The sequence below is a fragment of the Gallus gallus genome, chromosome 2, assembly GCF_016699485.2.
Source record: "Gallus gallus isolate bGalGal1 chromosome 2, bGalGal1.mat.broiler.GRCg7b, whole genome shotgun sequence".
In the NCBI taxonomy this organism is placed as follows: domain Eukaryota; kingdom Metazoa; phylum Chordata; class Aves; order Galliformes; family Phasianidae; genus Gallus; species Gallus gallus.
Window position 1 is genome coordinate 31,664,651 of NC_052533.1, and position 27,716 is coordinate 31,692,366.

A 27,716-nucleotide genomic window follows, 5' to 3' on the forward strand; every position below is an offset into this window, starting at 1 on the left:
CAGAGTATATTCTGTTTCTTCACCCTAATCAGGAAAGAACAGCTTGAAAAATGAAAGTCTTGCAGTTTCACAAAGGTGCCAATGGAACAGTTTCACAGTACTCTTCTATAATCCATCTTAAAAAGACTGTAGAGCTGGGTAAGGGTATATTCTGCACCTAGTGCTTCTCTACCAAGGTTCTGACACAGTGAAAACCAAGAAGTTCCACATAGCCATAGAGGTGCAATAAAAACACCACTTCTGAAAATTGCGCAGTGTCTAACAACTACAGCTTGAAGGTATATCTTAAGTTCTGTTGGATTTTTGCTTGTTCAACATGGTAATATAGAGTATGCCTTCCTATTTACACGAAACACTACTTGTGCATTCAGTTTGAGGAAAAATTAAGGAAAAAAAAAATCACAAAACATGACGAAGTAACCATTGAGACTTCCCAGCACAGTAAGTGGAAAGAAGAGTGAAGGACAGCCCCTTTCACCTCAGTTGTTAAAACACTCTGTACTGACATAACTTGAGAATTCCACCAACTTTACAGCACAGCTACAGCTTCAAGACACTTTGAGTTTTCACTTCTATCCAATTAAAGAAGCACAGCAAAGGTAACACTGGAAGAAGAGCCTAGCTTTGCTGGTTCTAGTTCAAAATACTTTCTAATCCTGCCACGCTTCCAAGTACTTTTCACATGAGCTCTATTAGCTTTTACTTTTTCATGCTGAGCTTTTGCTTGCCCAGGAGCAACATAAAGCCCATACGACCCCACCATTTCTGTTTCAGACACATACAGCAAACAAGACTTTGAATTCTTTTAATTTACAAGATTGATCGCTCTAAGTTGTGCCTTACTGTCGATACACAGTAAATACATTCATCTCAACAATTTGCTTAGTCTGAAAAAAAAGAAACAATTAAAACACTAAAATACTACTTAACACTGTCAATGACACATGCTATGGCCAGGCACAGAAGACAGTTTCCTATTAGTCTACCAGTGCATTCATTGCTGTGCGCCTCCATCAGCAGTTGCGTGTAACAGTAGATTTTTGGCTAACGCTACTGCTGAAATAAGATTTATCAGTTCTCAGCTTGGCCTTTAGTAGTTACCTTTCCAGAAGAAATGTTTCTTCTTTCATTCATTATACTACAAATGTTTGTTTTCTGGAGATCTACTGAACACAGTTTCAGTAACATTCAAAAAGACTTGAAGATGATACTGGAGAATTATAGTCTACTGCTGCATGCAACTGTGAAAGTCCAGATAAATCAAGTAACGTTTCCCCTGGATCAAAGATCTGGGCACAAGTGTCATTTTACAAGTAGCCTTGAGAGATGCATTCTTATCCCAAGCTTTAGATAGATTAATATGCACCACAACACCCAGAACTGATCAAGTTTAGAAAAATATTTTTAAGTCTTTGTTTACTTTTAAATCTTTAGTGTAATGTAACAGAAGACTTATGGTGGAAGATGCCAAGACCCACTCTACTTTTTTATTTTGAAGAGTTGGGTTGTCAAAGCTATTACACTTTTGACACTTGTTTGACACTTTTTTTGTTTTAAACAATGAAGAGGCAGGACATTTTTTTTTGTTTTTAATTTCATGATTAAGAACAACTGAACATTATACTCATTTAAATCAACCCAGTTACATAGTTTCCGTAAGTTAACGGCTGCCAAGTGTGTTCTTCAGTGACCCATCATGAGCAACATTATCTGATGGGTAAAACCGATTTTAAGGTTAGACATGGTATATGTAAAAATAGAAAGTTTAAAAACCAATCTTGTCACAGACACTTCCATTGCCATCTCCTTTGTGAAATAAATAAGGCAGCAGATAACTTTTACTTTGAAGTGGCATCTTTGAGATATGCTATTAAGTCTACTCTCTCAGACTTCTTCTTGATACCCGCAAAAATCATCTTTGTTCCTGGGATGTACTTCTTTGGATTTTCCAAATACTCCATCAGAGTATCCTCACCCCAAGTGATACCTGGCAAGAAAATAAATAAAAAAAAAAACAGGAAAAAAAACAAGCGGTGACTTCAAAGTGAAATGAATACATTTGTTTCTGGTCATTCATATTATTTTGCTTTCTACAGGTTTCAGTACTTCTGACTATCACCAAGAACCACCAGTGGCTCAGGAAAGCTGCTTTACATTTACCTTTGTTCTTATTGGCATCTGTGTAAGAGAAGCCCTCAGCTTGTCCTGTTTTGCGTCCAAACAGGCCATGAAGGTTGGGTCCAGTCTTGTGCTTGCCTCCTTTTTCAACCGTATGGCACTGGGAACATTTCTGGACAAAAATCTTCTTGCCCTTCTCAATATCTCCCATTGTCAGTACTAGACCAGGAACACACACAGAGGTCAGTATCACAATATCAAGGTCAACTACTCAACAGAAACTTTAAAAAGATCCACACTGGTTTACAAAACTGCAGCTACAGTCCAGCAATCTGGTAACTCTCCTGAATGCCTTCCAGCCACGAGTTATAGCTCTTGGGTTTGAAGATTTGCATATAACCATTAAACTATGTAAAAGATTCTGTGGTGAAACTTTATGCCCGAAGAACAGGGGAAAAAAAAAAAAAAAAAAGACATGCCTCAGCTCAAGTAATTCCCCCAGAGCATTTAAGAAGCACGGCAATAACTTCTGAAGTGCAAATTGAGAGCAAGTTCTACGTACGGCTTTGGCATCAATAACTGCGGGGCATCCCAGTCACCAACAGCCTCGCGTAAACGGCAGACCTGCTCACGTTCCCGCTCCCGCAGGGCAGCACACCGCCTCGGAAGCGCCGAGAGCGGCAGTGCCGCACAGCGCCCAGCTGCTGGCCCAGCGCGGGGCACGCGGAGGCTGACCTTGAGGCGAGCGGCGCGCCCGGCGCCGTCACCTCACGAGGGGACGAGGGCCGGCCCGGCAGCTTTGTCCGCAGGGAGGCTCCCGCACCCCCCCGGGCCCATCGGGACGCGGCACCCCTGAGGCGCTAGGCCCGGCCGTGACCTTCCGTTGCCAGCTGAGGCTGCGCCTCTGGGATCCTCGCGAACCGCTGTCCGAGCAGGCGGCAAAACCGCCCGGCCCCGGCCCTCACGGCCCCTCTCCCGCCTAACGGTCCCGCCGAGCCGCGAAGTGGCACCAGACCCAGGCACCGCCACTTGGAAGTCAGAGCCTGATCACCCGCGGGCCCCACCTGACGCGGCCCGCACCTGCTTAGCCGGCCGCTCCGCTTACAGTGCGCCCACGGCGGTGACCACAAGTCCGGCTGCCCCGCACCGTCCGGCTTCTGCGCCCAAGGACACGCCGGACTCCGCCCTATGTAAGCCGGTGTCGCTGCAACCAAACCGCGCCGGCACTCCGCCCGCCCCCTCTGGCTCAGTAGGCAATCAAATGCAGCCTGCTGGACTTCTGATTGGTTATAATATCTGTCCGCCAAGACTGACGTCACGACGTTGGCAACTAGCGGGGTAGGTTGCAAAGGCGGGCACCCGGTTCCCTCTCACTCTACTTCCGGCGGAAGACGTCTGGCGGAACTCCTCTACGTAAAGGCAGACGCGGAGCGCGGGAGGGCGTGCGACGCATGCGCACAACGGAAGGCGAGGCAGGGGTCGCGCGGTGACCCGATCGCGCTCTTACCTCAGCTGGCGGCGGCGTGGCGGTGGGTGGGGCCTGGGCCGTGGCCGTGACGTCAGCAATAGGCCCCGCCCATCCCGGCGGCTTTCGGGTGCGGGGAGAGAGACGGGGGGGGAGGGGAGTGGGGCTTCAGAGAGGGCTTTGCACTGTTCGGGCTGAGTTCTCTATGGTTCCCGAGGGGAGTAAAGGGTGGAGGAAGCGTCACTGTTAGTGAAAGCGGTGCTGAGGTATTTCCTCACGTGGTGGACGTGCAACATCTACCTGCCGTGAAGCGTTAACAATTAACAGTCACCAACTGTAAAGGTACTACAATAAAAATACTTTGCTTATGATGTGTGGTTGGATCCACGTGCCTCGAGGGCAGCAAGGTGCAAGGGAGCTGACTGAAAAGGTCACCGTGACTTCTGCCCGTACCAAACTCCAATCTCAAACCAGACTCCCAGAAATGTGACTGGAAAAATTAAAAATGAAAGACGTTGTGTTTAGTTTGGCATCCGGTTGGTTTTTTAATAAGGCCTACGTGTCTGCAATGCTTCTGGGCATTGAGTGTATGTAATGGGATCCTGAGGCTCATGGTAAGCCTTCCACCACAGAGCAGGAGGTGCCTTTTAAGCTGCCTTAAGAACTGACAGGAGTGTGGACTCTTAAGCTTCTTTAAGCACTCGATGAGGGCTGATGCAGGCTGCTTGGAGGACTGGGTAAGCGCTGGTGCCTGCTGACACCCACTTGAAAGGTCTGTTCTTCAATGCAGGCAGACTTGAAGAATGCGTGGTTCACCATTCTGATTGGGTTTTGGTGTCTGAATGTGTATGCTCTGTAGTAAGCACTGTGTCTTGAACCTCATGGTTACCGCTTCTGATCCAGGTGAAGGGACATTGTAGCAATGTTCATTCTTTTGCTCAGGGAGTCATAGACCCATCTGAGTTGAAAGAGACCCTTAAAAACCTTTCAGACCAGCCCCAGTGCGACGAAGAGGGACATCTACAGCCAGGTCAGGTGCTCAGAGCCCTGTCCAGCCTGACCATGAATGTCTCCAGGGATGGGGCACCCACCACCTCTCTGGGCATAAAAATATAATAGTTCAGTAGAATCATAGAATCACAAGGTTGAAAAGGACCTACAAGATCATCTAATCCAATCGCCCTCCCATCAGCATTGCTACCATAAGCCACTAAACCATATCTCATAGCACCTCATCCACATGCCTCTTGAACACTGCCAGGGACGGCGACTCCACCACCTCCCTGGGCAGGCCATTCCAGTACCTGACCACTCTCTGAGAGAAAAAGTTTTTCCTTATGTCTAATCTAAATCTCCCCTGGCACAACTTGTGGCTGTTTCCTCAGGTCCTGTTTGTTGCCTGGGAGAAGAGGCCAAACTCCTCCTCATCACAACCTCCCTTTCAGGAAATTGTAGAGCATGATGAGGTCTCCCCTGTGCCTCCTCTTCTCCAGACTAAACAATTCCAGCTCCCTCAGCCGCTCCCCATAAGACTTGTGCTCCAGGCTCCATCACCAGTTTCATTGCCCTTCTCTGGACATGTTCCAGGGCCTCAATGTCTTGCTTGTAGTGAGAGGCCCAAAACTGAACACAGTACTCAAGGTGCAGCCTCACCAGAGCTGAGTACAGGGGGAAAGTAGATGTATTTTCATCAGTAAGGACAGGCATGTCAGATGGAAAGAACCTGATTTGTTTACACCTTCTTTGCTTTAACTAAGTGTGAGTGTGTGTGACACAGTGGGAAGAACTGGTGTGCCAGTGCAGCACAAGGTGCAACAAAGGGGTGGTTGTTCAAGGTGCCCAGTGTTTTACTTCTGGAAACATTCTACAATAGGACAGATTAGTAATGAGACGTTACCCTTCTCTGTTAGACACAGGATTTGTATTGTATGTTTTGCATGAATCCTGCACAAGTTTTATGACTCCCTCAGTGTCCAGCACAGGAGCCTGTCAATTAGCAGATAAACAGCTATAAGAGCTATAAATTTAGTCTCGCATACTGCAATCTGTCATTATCTTGAACCCTTTGACCTCTATTCTGGGCACCAAAATGAACTGTTGTGATTTAACCCTGGTAGGCAGCCAAGCAACACAGCTGCTCTCTCACTTTCCCCAGAGAGGTGGGGAAGAGAATCAGAAAGGCAAAAGTGAAAAAAACTCATGGGTTGAGACAAATACTGTCAAGCAAAAGCTGCACATACAAGCAAAGCAAAATAAGGAATTAATTCACTATTTTCCACCAACAGGCAGATGTTCAGCCATTTCCATGAAAGCAGAACTTCATCATATTTAGTGGTTTCTTGGGAAGACACAGCGTAACTCTGAATATACCCCTTTCCTCCTTTTCCCCCAAGCTGTTACTGCTGAACACGATGACACATGGTGTGGAATATCCCCTTGGTCCATTAAGGTTAGCTGTCCTGGCCATGTCCCCTCCCATCAACTTACACACCGCCAGCTTGCTCGCTTGCAGAAATGTCCTTGATTCTGTCTAAGCACTACACAGAAACAGCTAAACACTGACACATTATCAACATTTTTCTCATCACAAATCCAAAGCACAGCACCATACAAAGCACTGTGAAGAAAATAAACCCTATCCCAGCCACAAGCAGCACAAAAGAATAGACAGGTTGTATTGAAGTACTTCTTTATTTGTTACTATTTTTAAAATACCAAGGAATGTATCAGTTATGGAAATAAAAAGCATTGAAACCATAGAATTCATGTCTCCTTCCCTCGTTAATGTTGTCTCTGAGATCTTTTGTCTCTCCGCTGATAGAATCATGAAAACGTTTTTGTGCTGCTGTCTTTGAGAAGGAATCCTGCAGCTCCAGCAGCACTGTTTGGTGCCGAGCAACCTCGGAGCCAGGGATCCACTCGGGCAGTGCCGCCTCTCTTGGCCTGTCCTCTGGTCTCCATGCAGGCTGACTTGCTTCTTGGTTCCAGAGCTTGTGCAATACAATTTTGCTTTCCTCTCTGTTTTCATCCTGTGGTAAGACTGCCATACTAAGTGGGTTTTCCCATATTGTATGTTGGTCCAAATGTTTGGGCTTTAAATCTTCACAGGAACAGGAACGTGCAGACTTTGGAAGGGACTGAAGTTCAGGCCTTCCTGAAAACTGATCCTGGTACAAGGCTTCTGTTTGCCATCTATCAGCGATTCTCTGAAATTTGCTTATTGGCAGCCCTGTATCCAGACAGTGGTCTTTCTGGTAGGATACCTGAGGCCGTTTGGCCTGCTTGTGGCAGCAGTGCTGTTCCTGCAGCACAGATTCACGGGGACGTCGGCCTTGCAGTAGACGTGCTGTGCGCCCTTCAAGCGGCCTCACTTGTGAGAGGCTAGACACGAATGTTTCTTTCTATGGGAAGAAGGAACAGAATTAACACTGTACTCTGAGCATTTTAGCAGCAATTGGTGTAACTATTGTCTGAGACTAACGAAATTACTAACTTCTGGGACCATCTTTACTGCCCCACGCTGTGGGACATCAGGAAAGCGTGATGACTGGGAACTTGCTGCAACGTGCATGGTGTGAGTGCCACTGCACTCTTGGCCACTTCTTTGACAGTATGCAAAGCACACGCTGGCAAAGGGAAGCAGCCCAAGCATTTGTAACAGCCCTGCTGCTTAGGGGGGTTGGAGTTGGTCTTTTTGCTTTGGAAAAGACAAAATATGCTGCTTTAACTCTATGCACAAGATATGAAGGGGTATAAATGTCTTGTGCCTTCATCTCTTTTTTTCCATAGGCAATTATCTTCCAATTTTTGGTTTTGTAAGTAATACTGTAACATGAACAGTGACTTGCAGTAGCATGTTTTTAACTTTCTGGGGGAGTTGTTGGTAGTGGGACTGAGGACGTTGACTGGCATGCAGCTTTTTAGCTCTCTCAACCACAGTTTGTCCCCCTGCTTGAATACTGTTACTGTGTATTCATCATTTGTCATATTGAAGCTTCAGATACTGGCACGGAGTCAAAGCCACACTGTATAACAAAACACCTTTGTGTCCTGTTCTCAAAGAGTGGACATCAGCAGTTATGGTGCTGAACAATCTGAGTATTTGATATTTAGTGTATGTATCTATGAAACAGGGTGATGTTTTTTAGGTAAATCAGCGTGGCACAAGGTAGGCTTCTACCAATCACACTTTGGAAGACAGATGGCAATAAAACTGCTCTGTTTTGAACTGATGTACGCTGTGAGTTTGGATTTTTATTTCCAGAGATGAGCTATTGAAAGTGTTCTTTAAAGTGTTCATAATCACAAAGCAAAGCATTTGTTTCTTCGTCATGTTTGGGAAAAAGCCAGACAGCTTTTCCATTTCATATGCAGTGATTCAATTATCAACAACCTGTAAATAGCCTTTTGAAAGGCATTTCATTTCTTAAACTAAAAAATAAAATAAAATCCAATAGAAAAAAGCATGACAATTTGGGGACTTCTTACCCAGAACCGTTTTTGGACTATAAATAATTATAAAAATGTCTGCTTCGTACTTAACTTCTTTACTTCTTCTGTATCTGGGTAATCATGTCTGAAGGCATTACAGGCAAAGAAGTTGGAAATTGCAAGTGCTGTAAATCCAGCAGTGCTGTGAAAGGGTGAGCAGGATTCTGTTCTACCTGCAGACTTGCTTAGTCAGTTTCAATCAATTATACCTGTGTATGTACTGGGCATGACAATGTGCAGGTGTCACTGACAGGGCTTAAGCCATTACAGGTAATGATGCATTAGCAAGAAGCAGCTCAACTTGATTTACTACTCCAATGTATCATGTCATGCTTTGTTTGCTACGGTAGCATTTAATAAAAATAGTATCTTTTTACTTTCATACAGGTCACACTAAATACCAAAATTGTTGAAGGTAATAAGGATAGAGTTTTCCAGTCGAGCTTGTACATTTTTCAAAGTAAGTATTTGCATTAAAATACAATTTGGTATTATTACTGATGCACCATTAGGGAAGAAAGGCAAACCACTCACATAAATGGAGGAAGATGAGTCACGGAAACTCTTCCAGACTTAAACTGGTATAGTTAGCAAGGACACAACAGTCTGCAATGGTACTAGGTCACTTATCAAATAAAGCAATGGGCAGTAAAGTCATTAAGCTGACGAGTTCAGTGCAGTTGTGCTGATTAACACTAGCTAAATGTCTAGCAAGTGTTCAGTTTTTGCAAGACTGCATCATTTAGAGAGCTGCCAACTCCTTTTATGCAGGTTGTTACTCATATTTCCCAAGGTCTTTTGAGTTGGTAGCAACTTTAAATGGTAAGATAAAAAATAAGCAGATGATCACAGTAACCTGACCCCAGGACCCCAAGCCCTGAACAAGTTATGAATTCATCACAAACATTCTGTCAAGCAGCTATGTCAGGAAGGATTTCGTATGTGGAACTTTTGCCTTTCTTTTAGAGTGAGTCTTGCCTTGCATTTATGTGGTGTAAGAGGGAACGCTTTGTTCTTATGGTTGAATCTGGTAATACTCTCGTCGATATTACTTGTGGGGAAAGCATCTGATTCTTAGTAAATGCTGTACTTACAAGTTCCACATCTGTACCGAGTTCTCCAGTTAATCTGCCAACTGCTTTCATGTAGTAATCGTCCAGGATAAGGGGATTCATAGGACCTCTTCCTTAATGGAGACATATTTTATTGTCATACATTTTTTATTGGTTAGGAAAATGAGAATTAGTGCTCAGTCCCTCTGAAAAAATATCATTTACAGTTTGTGTGACGTTGGTTACTAAATGACAAAAAGTGAATTTCTCTGAGAGAACTAGGGGGTAACATCTTGTGGTCTTTAATTGCTATCCCAAGTAAGTTAACAACAACAACACAATGCTTACCTGTGAAGTTTTGATTGTATGTTGTGATCCTCTGAGCTCTTTCAACGTTTCGTAGTATATTGGTTGTTCTTGGAGAGAGCTTATGTTCTAACTCTCTAGGAAGCTAAAGGATAAGAAGAAATAAGCAAGGTATATGCCAAACTTGTGGATAAAATGTTGTAAAGGTTTAAAACATCCCACCTGCCCCAACATAATCTGTTTAGAAATTCTAATACAAATCTTTTTTCCAGTATTACAAATTAAGTGGAAATATTTAGCAGGTACATGACTCAGTTGAATTCTGTTCAAAGAACTTGGAATCAACTTCTCCGCGGTAGCCACACCAAGGCAGAACATTGCATGCTGTATAAGCTTTCTTTTGTAGTCACAATAATAGCCTGCCTGAAAATGGACTGCCACTTTGATTTTCCCCTTCTGTGTCCCTAAGACTGTGTGTCTACAAAGACTTTGTCTATAGCTTTCTTTGTTTACCATTATCTTTTCCTACATTCTTCATGACTTTTATCTGTCAACAAACTTCAAGCTACATCCCTCTAGGAAGAGAACTACTGTTTAACCGGGCTGAAGAATAGTAGAAACCCAATCATTCACAAAGAATTTCACTCTTCTGTTTCGCGGATCAGGATAGTCCCCACCATTATAGCTGAGGAAAGTAAGGTTGGAGTCCATTCCAAAAAAGATGTTCATTTCCTTCAGGACATGAAAATAGAGTCTGTATAACACCCTGTCAGTATGCTGACAGGACTTTTGGAAAGGTATGGAGGAACAAAAACTGCTTCTCAGACCCATTTCTCTTAAGGACTGCAAAGTGTAATCTTATTCTCTGATCCAAAGGCTCCCCCCACCTCCTGCATCCCTGCATGCATCATCATCAGCTATTACTGCATCTTATTCTTATCTCCAGAGCTATTCAGCTAGGACCGATGAGAATTAGTCAACACTTGAAGAACTTCAGTCACAAGACAACCAGCTTGCTGCTGATCTTTATATGTTGCTGAGGTGGGTGAAAACCTTGCACTCTTCCTATGTGTCATGTTCAGTTGATGACGTGAAAGTATTTGGAACAGTACAGTACCTCCCCATGTAACTTTTTTTCCTCCATGAAGGATATATGGAAGCTTGTTTTAAAAGGGGGAAAAAAAAGACATTCTACTCTTAGCTCTACAAACAACGTACGCCTACTACAACAAACATACTTGCAAGCATGCATGCTGTCTCGAACAGCACAAAGCCTCCTTCAGGGAGTCAAAGGGAATGCTGACAACTTCATGCCTGTATGGGTTACCTGCAAAAGTAACACCATTGGTCAGAATGACAGATGGATCTGCATTTCAAGCTGTAGATGTTTGCTCACACTGTAGACAGTTGTGCTGATTGCAGATGTTCTTTCTGGAGCTACTCCTAATGTATTTTCTACCTAGAGAGACTTCACGGATCTGCAGACAGAATTCATCTTCCTTCTTCTGTAACAAAATCAGCAGGGTTAGATCAGCTCATCTATTTAATGACCTGTCTCTCTGGAAGTTATCAAACTCTCACTTGAGTGGAGCATTCTGATCTGAGAGAAAGTCAAATCACATGGAGGGAACAGCAAATGAAATTAAAGTTCTTTGTAGGTGCCAGCAGTACCTGTTCCCTTAGCTAGTGATTCTGAACCTACTTAGCTTTTCTGGAAATAGATCTTGGCCTCCAATGATCCTCCTGTTGTGCAAAAATAGACTTTGTTAAGTCCACCTCCACATGTGCGATTAGCATTTCTAAAACTGAACAACGATCAGTGAAAAGTGACTAATAAAAGCCAGTCCTGGCATTAATATTCTATGGAGAACTTTTTGATTTGGATAAATAAGTACCCTCCAACCCCCCTCCCCCTCCCTCCAAAAGAAGGTCATATACACAGTTATATACACAAGTGTACTGTTCTGGTAATGACTGGGAATGGCAACTAACTAATTAATGAAAATTGACCTCTTAACGCTATTAGCTTTTACTGTACTGAAAAGCTTCTTATCCATGCCAGTGTGTGCTGCTTCTGTTTCACACAGTTATTGCCAAAACCATTCTGGAGAGCCATGGAACAGAGAGGTGGTGGCTTTCTCCTGTCCCATATTCCCCCTGAATCTGTGTGGTCAACAGCTGCCAAGTATTGCTCATCAGTTCATGCAAGTAGTCTGGGAAGTCATCCAAAAGAAAGTACCTGTCAAAGTCCTGATGTAGTAGGCTGCCCCCAGAAAAAGAAAAGAAAAAAGCAGAACAAGAGCAAGGATATCTTGCCCTTTTCATGCAATGTTTTATGTGAACTACTTTTAGGACAAAATGCTGCTGAGATTAAACACTAGCACATCATGATGTGTTCCTTAAAAAATATGTTGCTCTGGCATTCTAGACTTCATTCTATCATCTCTGTAGTGATAAAAGATTTTAATCATTCAGTACTCATTTCAGGGATACTTCTCTCGTCCTCAGCCAAGATATGGCAGGCATGGATTTTGCCCAGAACTTGCTAGTTTTTGAACCCTCTGATATCTGTTCCCTCAGACTGTGAAGAACTATTTGCCTACCAGAAGCCATCAGATATGCTGGATGATACACCTTGCTTTTGTGGAGATTAACAGTAATTTTAATGGTTCTGTTAGCTTCTGAGGCTACAAAGTCTTTACATGAAACAGAGGTTAACTCATCACTCTCAGTGCTGAGGTATTCCCCATGGAGACTGAATCAGCACACAAGATGCTCAACTTGACCACCTATGTTTTCAGATCCTGGCTCTGTTAAGCTTCATTAGAAAGGAGTCATGAGACTTAAGCAGAGTTCTAAATAAGATTCTTGAATAAGTGATCAACCAACACAAAACCATCTTACCTCTGGTCTTCCTTAGAACAACCATGTCAAAAGCCTTGCAAGGAATATTAGGATGGAAGGGCTGGTAACTGCTTGCATCAGTCCCAGTGTCTTGATCCTCAGGTGGTCTGAAGTCTGGGAACATGGCATACCTAGAGATGTGTGTCTGGTAGGGATGAGAGGTGGGAAACGGCAGGCTCAGCGGTCTTGAATTGGTTTCATTTGGCAGGAGAATGAACAGAAAGAAAGAATTCCTTATTTCACATTTCAGAGTTTTAGCATTAAATATAGCAGTTTGCAAGAACTAGGAGAGAAGTAAAAAAGCAGAGGTGATATCTTTGTTCTTTAATCTTCCCTTGCTTGTACCATATAATGATTTCACAGTGATCATTCCCTTGCCTTGCTCCTATGTTGTCTGTTGTTATAAAAGAGAGCCATTCAACCTGTATTTGCGACTTGCAGAACTGGGTACATGGACCACCAGCACTCCTCAGCCCAAAGCACAGTTGCGTTGCCCCTTGGACATGTCCAACACTGAAGTGTATCTAGTATCTACTGTTTTCAGCATTTTCTCTCTGATGCTTAAAGATGGAACCCAGTCATCTGGGATACCTCTGTCAGACCCCAAATACAAATATTTGCTTCTATCACTATAGCCTTCTTGTTAGCGACAATTACCTACAAATAAATTTCTCAGGCAAAACAACTCTTCTGAGTCTATCACAAACAATATTGAATATCGTCCAATTGAGGAATTTACTGTGGTCTCAAAGGGATGCAGGGCAGGACTGCTCTGCAGGGACAGGTGTCCACTTTGAAAATTTTGAATGACTGAAGAACTCATGAGAAGAAAAGGATTTCCTGCAGGCTCCAAAAGTGGCAGAGGTGCAAGGGTTAAGTAAAGCAAGGTTGTCCAGAGGAGCAGTGTGAAAAGAGAAGTGGGGGGAATAACAAGTGAAGAACAACCAACACAACGGAAGCAATCTCATCTGCCATTCACAAGTGCAACCTTGACTGAGAAATGTTGACCTTACAAGGGGACAGGGAAGGATTTCAGATGCAATTGCAGCATCTAAAACAAATGTTCATGCCATTCGTTCACGCAGAGCTGTAAAAGAGGCCAAGACACAAAGCAGAAGAAAGAGAGAGGACAAAACTGCTCAGTGAATGCAGTTCTTTACACTTCCATGCTGTACAGGAGACTACTGTACCTCTAGGCATGATTAACTGCGGGTGTGGTTTCCTGTGGCAGTAACTGTGTTCTCTGTGCTTGGGGTTTTCTTCAGCCCTTCAGGTGTAATTGCTCAAAACAAACCTGGAGCTCAGTGAAAAAGAACTCCAGTGCTAGTGCTTTAATACTAGAAGATATCTGTCCTAAAGAAGCCGAGAGGGACTGACATAAAGTAATATTTACAGAAGGATTTCTTGTTACTACTGGACCAGGATATTGGTTGCTATTGATGTAGAACTGGGATACTTTGCTCCCTTGCTAGATCTGCAGCTAACCTCTGTGGCTTTGGTAGCCAACTATTTATTACCATTAAAAATCAAATAAAAATAGTGCATTCTTGAAAATACTGCTTTTAATCTGGTGTTGCACAAAAGAACATTCCCACTTGTAGCTTGAAGAAAGTAGAAATGAGAAGTATCTTCTTTATTGCCTATATCTTTCCTTAGCAGGAAAAGAACCACAGCTTTTGTTTATAATCAGTGATACCTATTCATATTTACTTTTATGTGGCTTAAGGGAAGGGAAATGTGAACTTCTGATTCTCACAGAGCTGAAATTGAAATTAATAGTAACTGAGTTTGTGTGTATGAAATCAAAATTTGTATATAAGCAGGCACTTATTTCTGGGAGTAACTAAGCTGGAGAGTTTTATGGGATTCTGAGAACCAGGACTTCACAGAGCTCCCATGCTGCTGTGGCTGTTCTTTTCAGCTTTCAGTTTTTCATGATAGACTAATCAAAAAGTATTTTAAATCCTGAAATAACAGGAATCTTCTGAGGAGAATGAAAGCTGTGCTTTATTCCAGTAGGAGAGACTAGCACCCCATTTGGATTCTTCTAAGCTCTACCACAGCTGCATGCAGCAGCTTACTGAGAGCAAATGCCATCCCCCAGTTGCTGTTGAAAGCAAAGACTTGACCTCAGATGGGAGCAAAATTCATTCAGTCCCCAGACTGTGCATCATGAGGTAACAAACTGTCTTACAAATCCGAGTTCTTCATAGGCTTCTCTCTCACAGATTCACTTTATACATACTTTAGGTCCCTTAAATGTTCTTGGTAGATGCTCTCAAGCTCTTTAAATCACATCAGGTAAAGAGGCCATGAACAGCACAGCCAAGAAAACCCAATTAGTCCATACGCAAGTCAGCAAGATAGGTATTTGTTAGGAGAGTGGGTGTGCCAGGCAAACACTGCTAACCTGCTGAACACATCGTTACCTGCTTCATTTGAGAGAGAGCTTTTTGTCGAGTAGCTTTGCTGCCGAGGGACTTTCACTGTGCAGTTATGGCAGAAAGGTATTATCTTTTTATTTCATTAAGGAAGAAATAAGGTACAATATAGATGAAATGTACTTACTTAGCCAAACTGCTTGGTGGCTTACAAAGTCTGTATTAAAGAAGAAAAATAATGAGTTACTTGAAGTGACCCATGTTCATTTGCACCTCCCACATTTTATCTGAATCTGTGCTACCAATATATATTAAAGACAGAACTATGTGTAAGCAGTGCACACAGTATTCTTACTGATATCACTTATTCCATTACAAATGCCCAGTATTGCTGGGAGCTAGAAATGGTGCCTAGAACAAGTGGTATGAAAAATATCCTTTTAAAAGGAGTGAGGAAAAAAATATAGAATTTTACACTTCTGCATAATAGACCCCTTATTAATTAACAACTGAAAGTTCTATTAGTAAAAACAAATCAGTAATGCAAATCAGAAAACTTATCCTTTTCGTATTTGCAGGGAAAGTACTTATTAATTCCATACTGATAAACTGCTTATACTTCACCTTGGAGACTTTTATTTCATGCTTCAAATAATTTTTAAAATATAATTAAAAGAAAACATAAAATTTTAAGGGCAAGAATTTAATCACTGAGTCTAGCTGAGAGTCTTTTGATGATTGTACCAAGCCAGAAAAATGGCTAAGATTAAAAAATTAATTAATTTGCTTAATAGTACTGTTTGATATAACAAAAACATAGAAAATTGTCTGAAAGAACATTACTGGATGGATCACCTAGTAAAAAATAAAAATGGTTCACCTGAAGCTCCAAAATCTCATGGTTTTTTGTGAGGAAGCCTAAATTACCCAATCTCGCTCAAAAGGGTCTTTGTAGGGGTAGGAGAATTTGTCTGATTTTAGTGTCTTTTTAAAGCTTTCTTATTTGTATGGTGGGCACATGAGCCTCCTTGATTCTGCATCGTATACAAAAATCTTCCAATGGCCAAACCCTCTCGTGTTTCTCAGTGAGGAGATGTCTGGGACTCATTCCCAAGCAGGAGGAGAGAGCTTCATCCCTGATCTAGTCTCCATAGAAATAGATGTTGCACAAGAACAAAGAGGAAATACACTCCCTTGCCTAAAGATGTTAAATGCAGACCTGTGCTCATTTTTTTCCCCATGCTGCAATGGTTATTTTGAAGATAAACTTCCAAGTGCCAGATCAATTTTGTTCACGTGTTATTCTGCTGCAATGTGCAGCATTCCTGCTGCACTGCGAAATCTGTGCTGGGATTCTGTGGAACTGAGTGTGGTCACTATGATGTATTATGTTTCAAAAATCACCGTACCAGCATAACTCAAGCCTCAGCTGAGCTGAAGAAGAGATCTGCTATCCTTTTCATGTGTGATCCTACAGAGACAGCGGCACTTTCACAAAGTGTTGGATTTTGAAAACCATTCGTATTTTGTTATAATGACCTGTCTTAGAGCATGAAAGCCATGCGTACAGAAAAGCAATCTTTGGAGGTTTTTTCAACAGATAATTAATTTTCCATTTCTACAGTTAGAAGAAAATTGTTTGGTTCTTTAGACATAGAGGAAATTTGTGTGTGTTTATTCTCTATTCGCACTATGATATGGTATGAATTGTTACGTTCTTCATTGCATTCACTGGACATACTCTTGATACCGATATGTAAATATAAGGAGAATAAATCTGCTTTGGGCTTCATCACTGCACTGATATTTAAATACCTTTGTAGAACAGTTTTCATTGTCATATCTGAACATAAGGCAGAACAATAGCATCAGGATAACTGCATTTTCATGTCTACCTTGTTGTAGAGAAGCTTTGTTGTAGCAGCAAGGAAAGCTTTATGCATTCAAAGGTGAGTAATGATTTAGAGTATTCCTTATATTTTTAAAACTCAGACTGGATTATTAGATCTGAAACCACTCATCCTGAATGTTTATATAGAAAGGTGGAGCTCCAACAGGAAAGGGAGAAAGTTATAGTAATTTTTCCAGACTTGAGTCTGAGAGGCTTCCACTTGACTTCAAGCAGACCAAAGTCCATGGGTGTCACGCAAGATGCTGCTGTTGTCCCCTGATATGTTATCTGGCCCTGTATGTTCAGTCCATGGAGGATCTGGAGTCTATCACAGCCCCTTGATGAGAAATCCCACTCAAGCTGGGGGACTTATGCCACCAATTTGGAAAGGCCCAGAACAAATCCAGGAAGTAGTTCGGTTGAACGTCATCCCATTTCCCTAGCAGTGAGTGCTCTTTGGGCACTCCTCAAACAGGTCTTGATAAAAATAGACATAAATTAAGTTTTGTGTGAGAAAGAATACCTTACAGAGAATACTGGCTTTAAACGTGGTAGTTCTGGGGGTCCTCTGGTGTGGTACAGACCACTGGGTACACTCAGTTCATTATTAAGAGAATAAGATGTATTGCTCCTGACAATTTTAACAGGAAGAAAAATACAACTGGAGAATAAAACATGTTTCACATGTACAAATTGAGTTTCTCTGCAGCCATTTATTCTTGCGAAGGGAAGCAATCATTTATCTTTCCTAATCTTAAAACCTCCTCGATCAGAGAGCTGTAGGCCAGGGAGTCACCTGAGCTTTGGGAGCTGGGACAAAACCAAAGTTTTGGAAGTGCTATGTGATACGTGAGGCCCTGGCACAGGCTGCCCAGAGAATCTGTGGATTCCCCATCCCTGGAGCTGTTCAAGGCCATCTGGGATGGGGCCCTGGGCAGCCTGAGCTGGTGGGTAGCAGTCCTGTCCACAGTAGGAGGTTGGAACTGGATGATCTTTTGTGTCCCTTCCAATCCAAGACATTCTGTGATCCTACAATATGCAGTGAAAGAAGATAAAAACCTATATGGAGGAAACCCTGTTTTGACTCATTCTGTAGTGCTACTGAATGCACCCCAAACTCCTTTGGCATGAAATATCTTTGGAAGAACAGTTGTAAATCCATAGAATCATAGAATGGGTTATGATATATTACAATTAGAATATATGGGTTGAAAGAGACCACAGTGATCATCGAGTTTCAACTCCCCTGCTATGTGCAGGGTCACCAACCACCAGACCAGGCTGCCCAGAGCCACATCCATTCTGGGGATTCACTGGCCTGATGCTGTGTGTGTATGTGTGTTACTAAGGTTCTTAGCAATGGCTCAAGGATGTTTTTCAAGGCCTTTCGGGGCTTTTGTAGTCTCATTTGATATGAACTTGAGGACTCAGAACACCTTTAGGTGAAAGAAGGCAACTACTACTCTTCATTACATTTAACTGTGAAGGCACAGGTAGCTAATGCACTCACAAAAACACATCTGCACAAACAAAGTGATTCATTCTAATACAAAACTGCACAAGGATCTTCAGTGTGCGTACTTAAGGCAAAGGCATAGTTGTCTCATGAAGGTGTACAGAGTTACTACAGATGCCTGGTAATTCATTTCCTACAAAAGACAGTAATGGCTCAGAGGAGCCCTCACAGGGCTATAAGGTAAATAAACTGTGTATTAACAGCTCCCAGGTAGACCTGCAGAGCAGCACTCAGTGAGCATTTTTCAGGAAATGTTCCATGTGGCTGTCACTGCTTAATAGTCTCTGACAGCAGGAAGGCTGTTTGCTCTTTAAGACCTTGAACTTTGAACACGGTAGAATTGTTTGGCATATGTTTCATTTTTCATTTTAAAGGATGTATTAAGTCTTTAAAAGACAGAAAGAATATAACCTTAAAGGAAAAAAAAAAAACCAACAAAAAAACTGCTCTAACTAGGACAAAGTGTAAACTGTAACATATTCTTAGAGATCTGGTGTGTTTCAGATGAAGACGTGGGTTCAAAATAGTGGAGAAAGTACATCAGTGTGCTAGTGATCAAATAAGGTAGTATCCAAGGTTATGCACATTCCAGTATGTGTGGGGGCAGAGTCTAATGCATGCTTATTTACCACCTCCTTCCTCATTACACAGCCAGCATGAGGCCGTACAGTCAGAGCAGTCCCTGATTACTCTCTCTTAAGGAAGCAAATGCCCAGAAATGTGCCATGATCTCCATCCTAGCCTGCGGATGATCCATTGTGGTGAGGAACTGGCATGAGGACATCTCTTGCTGTGAAGCGAACAAGTTCCTGAGTCCCTGGGCATCATTTACCAAGATGTACTTTAGACTGGCCAGCCTAGGAAATATTGAAAACACCCCTACCTTACACAGAGGGCAGTTTTTAATTGTACTCTGTAATCTACCTGTGCTTCTGCTGTTTCAGGGACACCAATGTAGATGTCATGTAACAGAACACTTATTTGACCAGCAAGTCATCATGGCCTATTGTTTCCTGGTATTATTCCATTGCAGCTGACAGGAGTTTTCTTGGGAACAGATTAGGAAATAAAACAGAATCAACTGCCTTGACTATGTAACATAAGAGAAACAGAAATGTGTGGAAGTGATTGGTGCTAAGGGGTGGGTGATCCTGGTTCAGCATCGATTGTACATCTCAGACTTGAGATGTGTGCACAGCGTGTATATGAGCTGGGCTCTGCTAACTTTCTACAAGATACTGGTTGTAAAAAAAGCTTTTAAAGTACTCCATTATATCACAAAAGTGCATTGGCCAGTTCTTGCTATTTAGTTCCTAGGCGACGTGTAGGAAGAAGTGTGCAGGAATGCTTGCTGCTTCCTTGTGGCTGTCATCAACTTATGCAACAGCAGTACAGCTGATATAGCTCATGTGCTGGTGAAAGGCCATAGCCTGTCCCAATAAAAAGCAGTGCACTCCTGTAGGTAACCGAGTTTAAAATGGGCAGCAGGTAACTCATGTGCAGGGAGGCTAAAGAGTCAAACAATACCCCTCACAGCCCTGGAAAGATAACTGAGGAAAATCATTGCACAGTCGTTCTCAGGTTTCTGATATGCTCTACCTACTAACACCGACGTGAGAGCTGTAACATTTTTCATTATCTGCTTTTGATGAGCTTACATTTAAATTTTAAATGAATCTAAAATCACAGTCGTTTGATCGAATTTAAACGTTTCGCTGGTGCCATCAAGTGGAAAAAGGTTGGATTGCAGAAGTCCGTCTCCACGTGTACCTAAGTGTCTATATATACACGCGGTGTCATGGTTACTGCAGTTAATTCAGTTTAATCAGAATTCCAGTTAGCAGAAAGGCTGGTATTTTGGAGTATTGCAGGTTGAGTAATATGGCCAACATGTAAAACAAATACAGAGACCCTTGTTGAAGAGACACTAAGCAGAAGGGGCACAATGCTGCCTGCTGAATTTCTAGTCCTGCTGTTTGCTCTCTTCTGTTACAAGCTAATGCCTTTTTACAGAACATGCCCTTTCGGTTTTCATGTGTCATATGTGTATTTCATATCACATGTGCATATCACCAGAGTGGAATGTATATTCAATTTGCTGTTGTACTCACTAAATTCACAAGCTGAGTAGCACAGTTTAAACTTACAGATCGTCATTCATACGCACATCGCTTTTTTTCAGCAGGGTCACATCGTAGCACTGCTCAATGGGAAGGCCTCTGTGGAAAGAGAAAAAATGTAAATGTAGAATGCTTATTCCCTATATTCTTCTAAATATCCGAAACAGTTGATCTGGTTTTGTCTGGATTCCTCAGAGAATATCAGAACTCACAGATGCTACCTGTTCAGAAATCCATTGATGGTTTCAAAATCCAGGTCATACAGGGCTAGATTTTGAGTGGTGTTGAGCCCCTATGCTTGACTCTGAAGTTCCTGAGAATCTGAGTATTTCCATCTCTGAAAGCTTGGCTCTTACAGCCCCTGACCATGCACCCCTCAGTACTCACGGAGTACTCTGTAGGAGCTGTGGGATCTGGCTTCACACTGATATATTCTGAACCCCTTGAGGAAGAAGCAAAGTTACACTGTGTGTCTATCTATCTCAAAGAGAAACAGAATTTCAGCTGTGAGAGTGTTGAATCATATACTGCATCGAGAAACTGTACTACCTTCTAGCTAGAGGCTTTTTATAGGTCTAGACAGAGTTATCTAGGATACAAGCAGGCTTAAAGATCATAAGGGCCAACGAACCTAACTTACAGTGGGGTTACCAGGTAATGCTGAAGGGCTGACTCAAGTAAGGACCAGCTGGTTATTTTAGATCTGCCAGCAGGGATGCTGGGTTAGGGCCAGAGCTGGGGTTTGAATTTGGCTGACAAGGTGATGAACTGAATTTGAGGTTAGGCCCCTTGGAGTGCCTGTTTACATTTTTCCCAGACAGATGCAATTGTCAGCTTATCTGGGCCAACAGAGACTTTTAGGCTAAGGCTACTGGTTGAAGGCTAAGGCTGAGGTCAGGAAGCGAGAAAGGAAGAGCTAGACTCAAGTTCCATTTGGGACCAGAGAGACTGTGAGTATGTATTGGTGTGGTGTCAACAGGACCCTGTGTCTAACCTGAAGTGTTGGCAGAAAGCACTGGGTTGGGCTCTGAGCTGGCAGAGAAGAATGGGGTTTATGACTTGGTGTGGAAAGTGCTATGTGTTTTGGCTTTCTGTCAGGCCTAAGCTAGTAGGCACTCCATGTGCCAGGTGAAGTCCAAAATCCAGAAGCCAACGAGTCCACAACCCATAGGAACTCTTATAATCTCCACTGGAACCTCTGTGCAAAAATCGGGTTTACTGTTTAGCCCTGAAGTCAAGGACAGGGCCTGGACAGAGCAAGGCCAGGGGAGGCAGACATGCCCTGAACTCATTTGATCCTGAGCAATGGCAGCACAGAAGGGATGCTGAGAGACACACTGCTGAACTCGGTCTGACTGCATCATGATGGGTGAATGGCAGCTTTCAGTCCAAGCTTTATCATCTAGCACCAGAAGAGCAAAGTGTGCCAGGAGTTTGAGAAGGAACCTTGAGTCAGAAAACAAACCCCAGAGCTCAATCCCTCAGCTGTTGTCTCATGAAGACAGATCACTTTCTGAAAAAGCTGTGCATCTACTTGTCATTTTTTATGCCTACGGGATTTGTGGATGCTGAACTTTAGTGTAAATTAGGCCACTAGTGACACTTTTAACATCAGGAAGGGCGCCTGGGACAACAGTCAAGAGTAAATCATTATCAACAGATGGGCAAAACAAAACAAACAAACAAAAAAAGGAATTATGGAAATGTGGAATTTTAAGTTTTTCAATACAGTACTCTGCAGAGATAACGTGGGTGCCAATATATTCACACATCAATATTTCAGGCTTTGTGAAAAGGGTGAAAATTTAAAACGCTCCTTTTGTGGAATTCAGTTATTTTCATGTTTTCAGCCTGCATTGCTCTTAACCCATTAGCTGTCCACTGGTACTGTTGTTAAAATCCCTTTACTTCAACATTTTGACTGCGAGAAGTATTTGTTGAGCTTACCTTGGCCAAGGGAATACACCACTACCAAAATGATGATGTCCTCTCACAAGTGTGCATGGTGACTTGTCCTTTGCCCTGTAGTATTCTGGCAATACAGGCAGAACAATTCCTCCGTGCTCCCTTTCTGTTCCCCCAGGAAGTTTGCAGTGATGAAGGAATTCCCTGAACTCTTCATATCTAAAGGAAAGAACACCCCAAAATAATCCTTTTACAGCAGCAACGGTGATGGTTGCTCCAACAATGAAAACGTGGTTCTATTTCCTTGGCTCTGAGTTATTCAGTCTTATTTTGGGTGATGCTATTGTGATGAAATGGCACTAGAAGTACAGCGGTGGCTGGCAATTGTTAATAAAGGTTGAGTCAAGCATATTATGTTTTAAGAGGAAGAAAGAAGCTGATACGTGCAGCATGTACATCTCACAAAACCTTAGCTGCCAGCATGTAGATTCCTACACTGTCCCTTCAGTAAGTACGACGGAGTGACATATGGACAGTGAACATATACAGTGACACAGATGGAAGCTTTAGCATCTAAGTCCCGCTGATTTCAGAGCTTGCTGTTTGTGCTTTTGAGAGCCTTACCTCTCAGTCTCTAGAGAGAGGTGAGTGAAGCATCTGGACATGGTTGCAGACCAGGAAACATTTGTTGCCTGTGGGGTAGCCACTGCTCTGCTACCACAACACAGGACATGGTGAATCAGGATGTGGTGAACCATACAGGTACTGCAACTTGTTCCCAGCCAGCTTGGACTTCTCTCTCATGTGCTCCAAAGTATGGTGTGGATCTAGGTGCATGGGTATGATTTCTGATGGAGCAGGGTGTATCAGCTAAAGAAGCAGAGTTGTTATCAATCCTTGGGAATATTGATCATTACTTTGTAGCCAGATGGGGAAAGTGTTTGGATTAAAGTATACCCAGGAAAAGCGCCACTCTACATATACTGGCTGGATTCAGGCTTACAGTGTTTTTCAGGTGTAAGTTTCTCCTAAGTGTGACTAGTCTTATATTGATTCGAAGGTAGAATAATAACCCTGAGTCTGCATGTTTTAAAATATAAAGAGAAATCGACCCAATATTATGTGGCTGTATTTCAACAAGCTTTACAATCCTGACTTCTGTTGTGAGTTTAGACTTTTAAGAAGGAAAAAAGAAATAGCTACAAAAACAAACAAACAAACTTCTCCAAGTGCATTTAGATCCCAGAGTTCTCCTGGCAGAATCCTGTATATTCAAACAGATCTGAGGGAACTGTAAGGGAGAGATGGTGATATATGCGATATGGACACTGCTGCTGTTGAGTGGTGGTTTGTTCTCTGTGGCCTCTTGGCAGTGCACTGCCATCCTGTCATTTGGTTTCATCCTTGGATATCAGCACCACTCTGCTGCCACCCAGTGCTGCTCCTTTGTGCCAGGGAAGGTTCAGGTTGGATATCAGGAAAAAATCCTTCTCAGAAAGGGTGTGGTGATGCATTGGAACAGGCTGCCCAAGGGAGTGGTGGAGTCACTGTCTCTAGAGGTGCTGGAGAACTGTATAGATGTGGCACTGAGGGACATAGTCAGTGGGCATGGTGGGGATGGATTGGTGTTTAGATTAGATGACCTCAGTGGTCTTTTCCAACCTTAATGATACTGTGGTTCTATGATTTTGCCATTATGCAAGGGACAATACATTTGTGTTGTAGGATGAACCAAAATAAAAACTGATGATCTGAGGATTATCAGAAAGCTTAACTTTCTGAAGGAACTGAAGCATCCATTTCTTAAGTTCTTCCTAAATCTTCCTTTCCACTTTCTCAGAGTAGTCAGGCAGACACTGCCCCATCTGCATGGCTGTGGCATTTGTATTCATTAAACCACTCTCATTGGAAACATTAATAAATCATTCCTGTTGGCTGCTATCTCTAGGTTACTAATTAGCATAACAGCCATTTTATGTAAGCAGTAGGATGAAGCACTGTGCATACAGATCCCTGACTGATGCTCATTCAGCCCAAACAAGGCTCTGTTAAGCTTAAAATGTCTCCAAGTCTCATTCTCATAAAGAAATATTTATAGTTGATATCGACCCAGTGATATTAAGGATTTTGAGGACATAGAGAAACAGTGTCTCTGCCCAGAAAATATCAATTGGAGCCTCAGATGGATCGACTTTTAAAGAAGATACTTTGAACAAAGTACTGTTCATTCAGCATCTCAGCAATACAGCCAGTGATTTAACACAGGTTTTCTGTTTCTGAAATCCATGATTCTAGATGTATTCTGAATGCTGCCAGACAACTTATAACTTTCTAGCTCTTCTGTTTGGGCAGAAGAAAGAAAAATAAGTTAATGTTCTGGTATCAACATCTGTTTGCAGGCACCTTTTTTTATTTTAGAAAAGTTGCATTTTTACCTTCAAATTTCTTTTTGTTGTATGAAGCTCAAACCAAAGTGTATGAATAAAGTGTCTTAGATGGTGAGCTTGTGAAGGATGCCAGTAACTGATTTGATCAGCACATGAAGTCAACACCACTGAAAGTGTATTGCCAACAGCTTCCAGATCTGTGGAAAGTGTTTTCTTAGAGGGATAGAATTAGGACTCAATTCTTTATGAGCTTACATAGGATGCATTGGCACAGGCATTTTAATTTGCACCAGGAGTGCACTTCTGACATGAATCTTGTAATGGTCTCTGTTTTGCAGTGCCTTGGCTTGGAGTATATGAAGTGGGTTCCTTCTGAATGAAATTAACTGGAAGATGTGCTCCAGGAATGCAGCAGGAGTATAATGCAGTTCTCAGTCCCTGGAATCATACTAGAGGTAATCTAAACTAAAAAGTACCAGAAATTCAATTTTCTCAGAACATAAGAAATAGTGGAAGAAGTCAGCAATAGCAGTAAAACAGAGCTCTGTATGTTACATGAAGACTCAGAGCTAAGCATTCTAACAACGGAGATAAAACCTCATGTCAAAGAACACGGACAGATTTGAATCTAACCCTTGAATTTGTTGTCTGTGTAAAAAAATAGAAATGTAGATCCAAAAGTAAATTTGGCATTAGTACTGAGCACCATGAAGATTCAGATTGCCAGAAATGTAAAAGCTCTTGGCATTCTGCCACATGCTGACCCCCAGCTAACAGTTCAACTAGCCCATAAAATAATACAATAATGCATTGGTTCCAAAAACTTTCTTATTCATGTTAATGTTAACATGTTAATAACTACCAAAGCAAACTGCAGGCTTCCTGTCATTAAATTTTAATCTTAAAGTTTATCTCGGTAATTCTAGGTCAATTTGTGATCTAGAAAGAAGGGTTCAAGACAGGACTAGATCAAAGAAGAGCATGATAAACATTGGCGATCCATTTGTGAAATATGCTCCTTTTTTTGCTCTCTTTTTTTTTTCCTCCTAATTGGAAATACAATATACCTGTCATTTTTATTCTTCATGAAAATTATTTCAAGAGATATTTGAAAACCACAACACAATATATTTTCAGATATAATCCTGTTTCCCAGGGAACTGGCAGACCATAGCATTAGGCTATAATGGAAAGAAATGAATATGCCAGAAAAATACAACCTTTAGAAAAATACTTTTTAGTAACAGCAATTGGATATCAAATACTTCTAATGAAATCATTTTTCTGTGTGAATTTTGTTCTTACCTGTCTTGGAAGTTTGTTGGAGGTGAAGGAATTTGAAGTGGAGTCAGCACCTCATTGGACTCCAAGGTTCTCGATAAGACTTTGTTCCCTCCCGTTTCTCTGTGGTAGTGGAGCAGGTCATGCAACATCATCATTTTTTATATCTGATGTTCTAGGGGAGAATAGAGGGATGAAATACCAAATTATCAGAGGTTTTGTCTCTGCATACAGGTGCTAAATAAGGAACATAGATGAGTTCTGCATATTTTGGTTAAGTGTAGACTTAGTTACTGGAAGTGACTGTTGCTTTTACTACAGCTATTGGTCATTTCTACCAGGTTATAGAACAAACCAAAACTGAGAGGTGGATTAAAAAGATGTGATACATTTGCTTTGTGTTCCTGGTGAGCAGGAGCTTGAAAGTACTTTCAAGGAATAAAGGCTAAATAAAGGCTAAAGGAAGTTTGGAGTTGCACTCAGAATGTCTCACTTGTGATCATCTGGATTCAATATAAAGTTCCAGCCCCACTCTGGAAATGCTGATTCTGTTCCCTTAAAATTTCTCACAGGAATTTTTTGCTAGTTGTCACGATTGCCATTCTACCTGTGTGCAGAGGGGAAGTGCTCCTCTCGCTTGTATTTCAATGCTGGTGGCAAAGGCACATAATCTAATGAGCTCCACGTGAGGAGAGGTAGTGTACCAAGTCAGTATAAGCATACTGTCAGGTTCAGACAGCATTCTGCTGCCAAGGACCTCATACAGGTGTTTGTATCTGAACAGGTTGCCTCTGTTCAGAGATGCCCTGGTGTGCAAGAGAAAAGTATTGGAACTTATCCTTTTTACTTGTTAAAGCTCTGCGTGACAGCATTGGAAGTCTTCTGTCAAATAACACCAGCAACATCTTAGATAAAGCGTATGAAGAAGCACTACTCTTTCCTCCTCCTCCAGCAGGAGCCAGCAGAGCATTCTCTTGTATCTATGCCCTGCTTTTTATGGAAGAATTCTGCGTTTTCCGTATTTGCTCTATGACAAGCCCAGGGCAGGCATATAATAGATTTTAGTAGACTAAAATCTATTTTAGTGTTTACATTTTTAAACTATTTTAATTATTTTTTAAATTTATTTTAATAATTTTTAAACTATTTTAAAACACTGTTTTAGTGTTTTAAATTTTTATATTCTTTTGGTTTCCAAAGCAGGAAGCACAATCCTTCACATTTCAGCCCGAGTTTTCAGAAGTCCATGGCTAAGACAATGAATCATCTCACTATGAGCCTTAGGGTTGCAAAAAGCTATGAAGGCCAGTTAGGAAGGCAGGAAGATACAGAAAAACTAATCTGAAGAATCATATCTATATAAAAATTAACTTCTGAATGTAATAATCTTTTAAATATAGTGTTTACCAAACACCAGAGAGATCTTATTCCAAAGCAGAGGATTAGTCCCTCTTTTCCCAAGCATGTCTGTCTGTATTCAGAAGAAAAGGTTAGATGGAAGTCATACAGAGGAAAAGCACAGGCTAAGCCTACCTTCTTGTTCAGTGTGACACAGTGTGAGCATGCTTTGGCCTGTGTTCTAGTAGTGTTTGACATCACTATGAGAGAATGTTGGGGATCTCCTGGAGTGATGCCTGCAGTGAGGCGACTGGTGATGTTAGCACCTGGGTGCCTATAGCATGAAGGGATAGGAGATGTTACAGCACGCTTGGGAGCAGGGGTCTGAGATACAAGTAGCTGATGATATGTTTTGCTTCTCCTGAATGAAGCAGTAAGTATAGCCACAAACCAAGTCAGAATACATTTCACTAAGAAAATTTGACCATGTTGAATACAACTGGGAAGGACTGAATGAACCTGTAGGGATGTTACTAAATTCTTCCCGAACTGGCTGAGCCT

General features: G+C 42.0%; 2 protein-coding genes across 5 annotated transcripts; both read right to left on the reverse strand.

Annotated features, from left to right (window-relative positions):
- Window positions 1-789: 789 nt before the first annotated feature.
- Window positions 790-3,283, reverse strand: CYCS (cytochrome c, somatic). 3 transcript variants are annotated; one of them, NM_001398298.1, is made up of 3 exons: window positions 3,224-3,283; window positions 2,161-2,337; window positions 790-1,987 (listed from the first exon to the last, which is right to left on the reverse strand). In NM_001398298.1, the coding sequence occupies exons 2-3, from the start codon at window positions 2,327-2,329 to the stop codon at window positions 1,839-1,841; spliced, it is 318 nt and encodes a 105-aa protein (NP_001385227.1). In that variant the 5' UTR covers window positions 2,330-2,337; window positions 3,224-3,283; the 3' UTR covers window positions 790-1,838. The 3 variants fall into 3 exon arrangements, with proteins under 3 accessions (NP_001385227.1, NP_001072946.1, NP_001385228.1); NM_001079478.2 differs by having other exon boundaries at window positions 3,199-3,283; NM_001398299.1 differs by having other exon boundaries at window positions 3,183-3,283.
- A 2,972-nt stretch (window positions 3,284-6,255) lies between these two features.
- Window positions 6,256-27,405, reverse strand: C7orf31 (C7orf31 homolog). 2 transcript variants are annotated; one of them, XM_025147436.2, is made up of 10 exons: window positions 27,351-27,405; window positions 25,842-25,992; window positions 22,192-22,368; window positions 20,272-20,343; window positions 14,905-14,934; window positions 12,337-12,521; window positions 10,671-10,759; window positions 9,475-9,577; window positions 9,169-9,260; window positions 6,256-6,984 (listed from the first exon to the last, which is right to left on the reverse strand). In XM_025147436.2, exons 2-10 carry the CDS (start codon window positions 25,973-25,975, stop codon window positions 6,310-6,312), a joined length of 1,557 nt encoding a protein of 518 aa, XP_025003204.2. In that variant the 5' UTR covers window positions 25,976-25,992; window positions 27,351-27,405; the 3' UTR covers window positions 6,256-6,309. The 2 variants fall into 2 exon arrangements, with proteins under 2 accessions (XP_025003204.2, XP_040552560.1); XM_040696626.2 differs by having other exon boundaries at window positions 27,225-27,368.
- Between the last annotated feature and the right edge of the window lie 311 nt (window positions 27,406-27,716).

Bases quoted from the DNA above. Each gene is read 5' to 3' on its own strand.
- CYCS (NM_001398298.1), bottom strand. From the start codon at position 2,329: ATGGGAGATATTGAGAAGGGCAAGAAGATTTTTGTCCAGAAATGTTCC. The intron at 1,988-2,160 runs GTAAATGTAAAG...TTTTCTTGCCAG, and splicing joins AGATGCCAATAAGAACAAAG to GTATCACTTGGGGTGAGGAT.
- C7orf31 (XM_025147436.2), bottom strand. From the start codon at position 25,975: ATGATGATGTTGCATGACCTGCTCCACTACCACAGAGAAACGGGAGGG. The intron at 22,369-25,841 runs GTAAGAACAAAA...TCTTTCCTTTAG, and splicing joins CCAACAAACTTCCAAGACAG to ATATGAAGAGTTCAGGGAAT. The intron at 10,760-12,336 runs GTAAGATGGTTT...TTACTTTTGCAG, and splicing joins TGTTCTAAGGAAGACCAGAG to GTAACCCATACAGGCATGAA.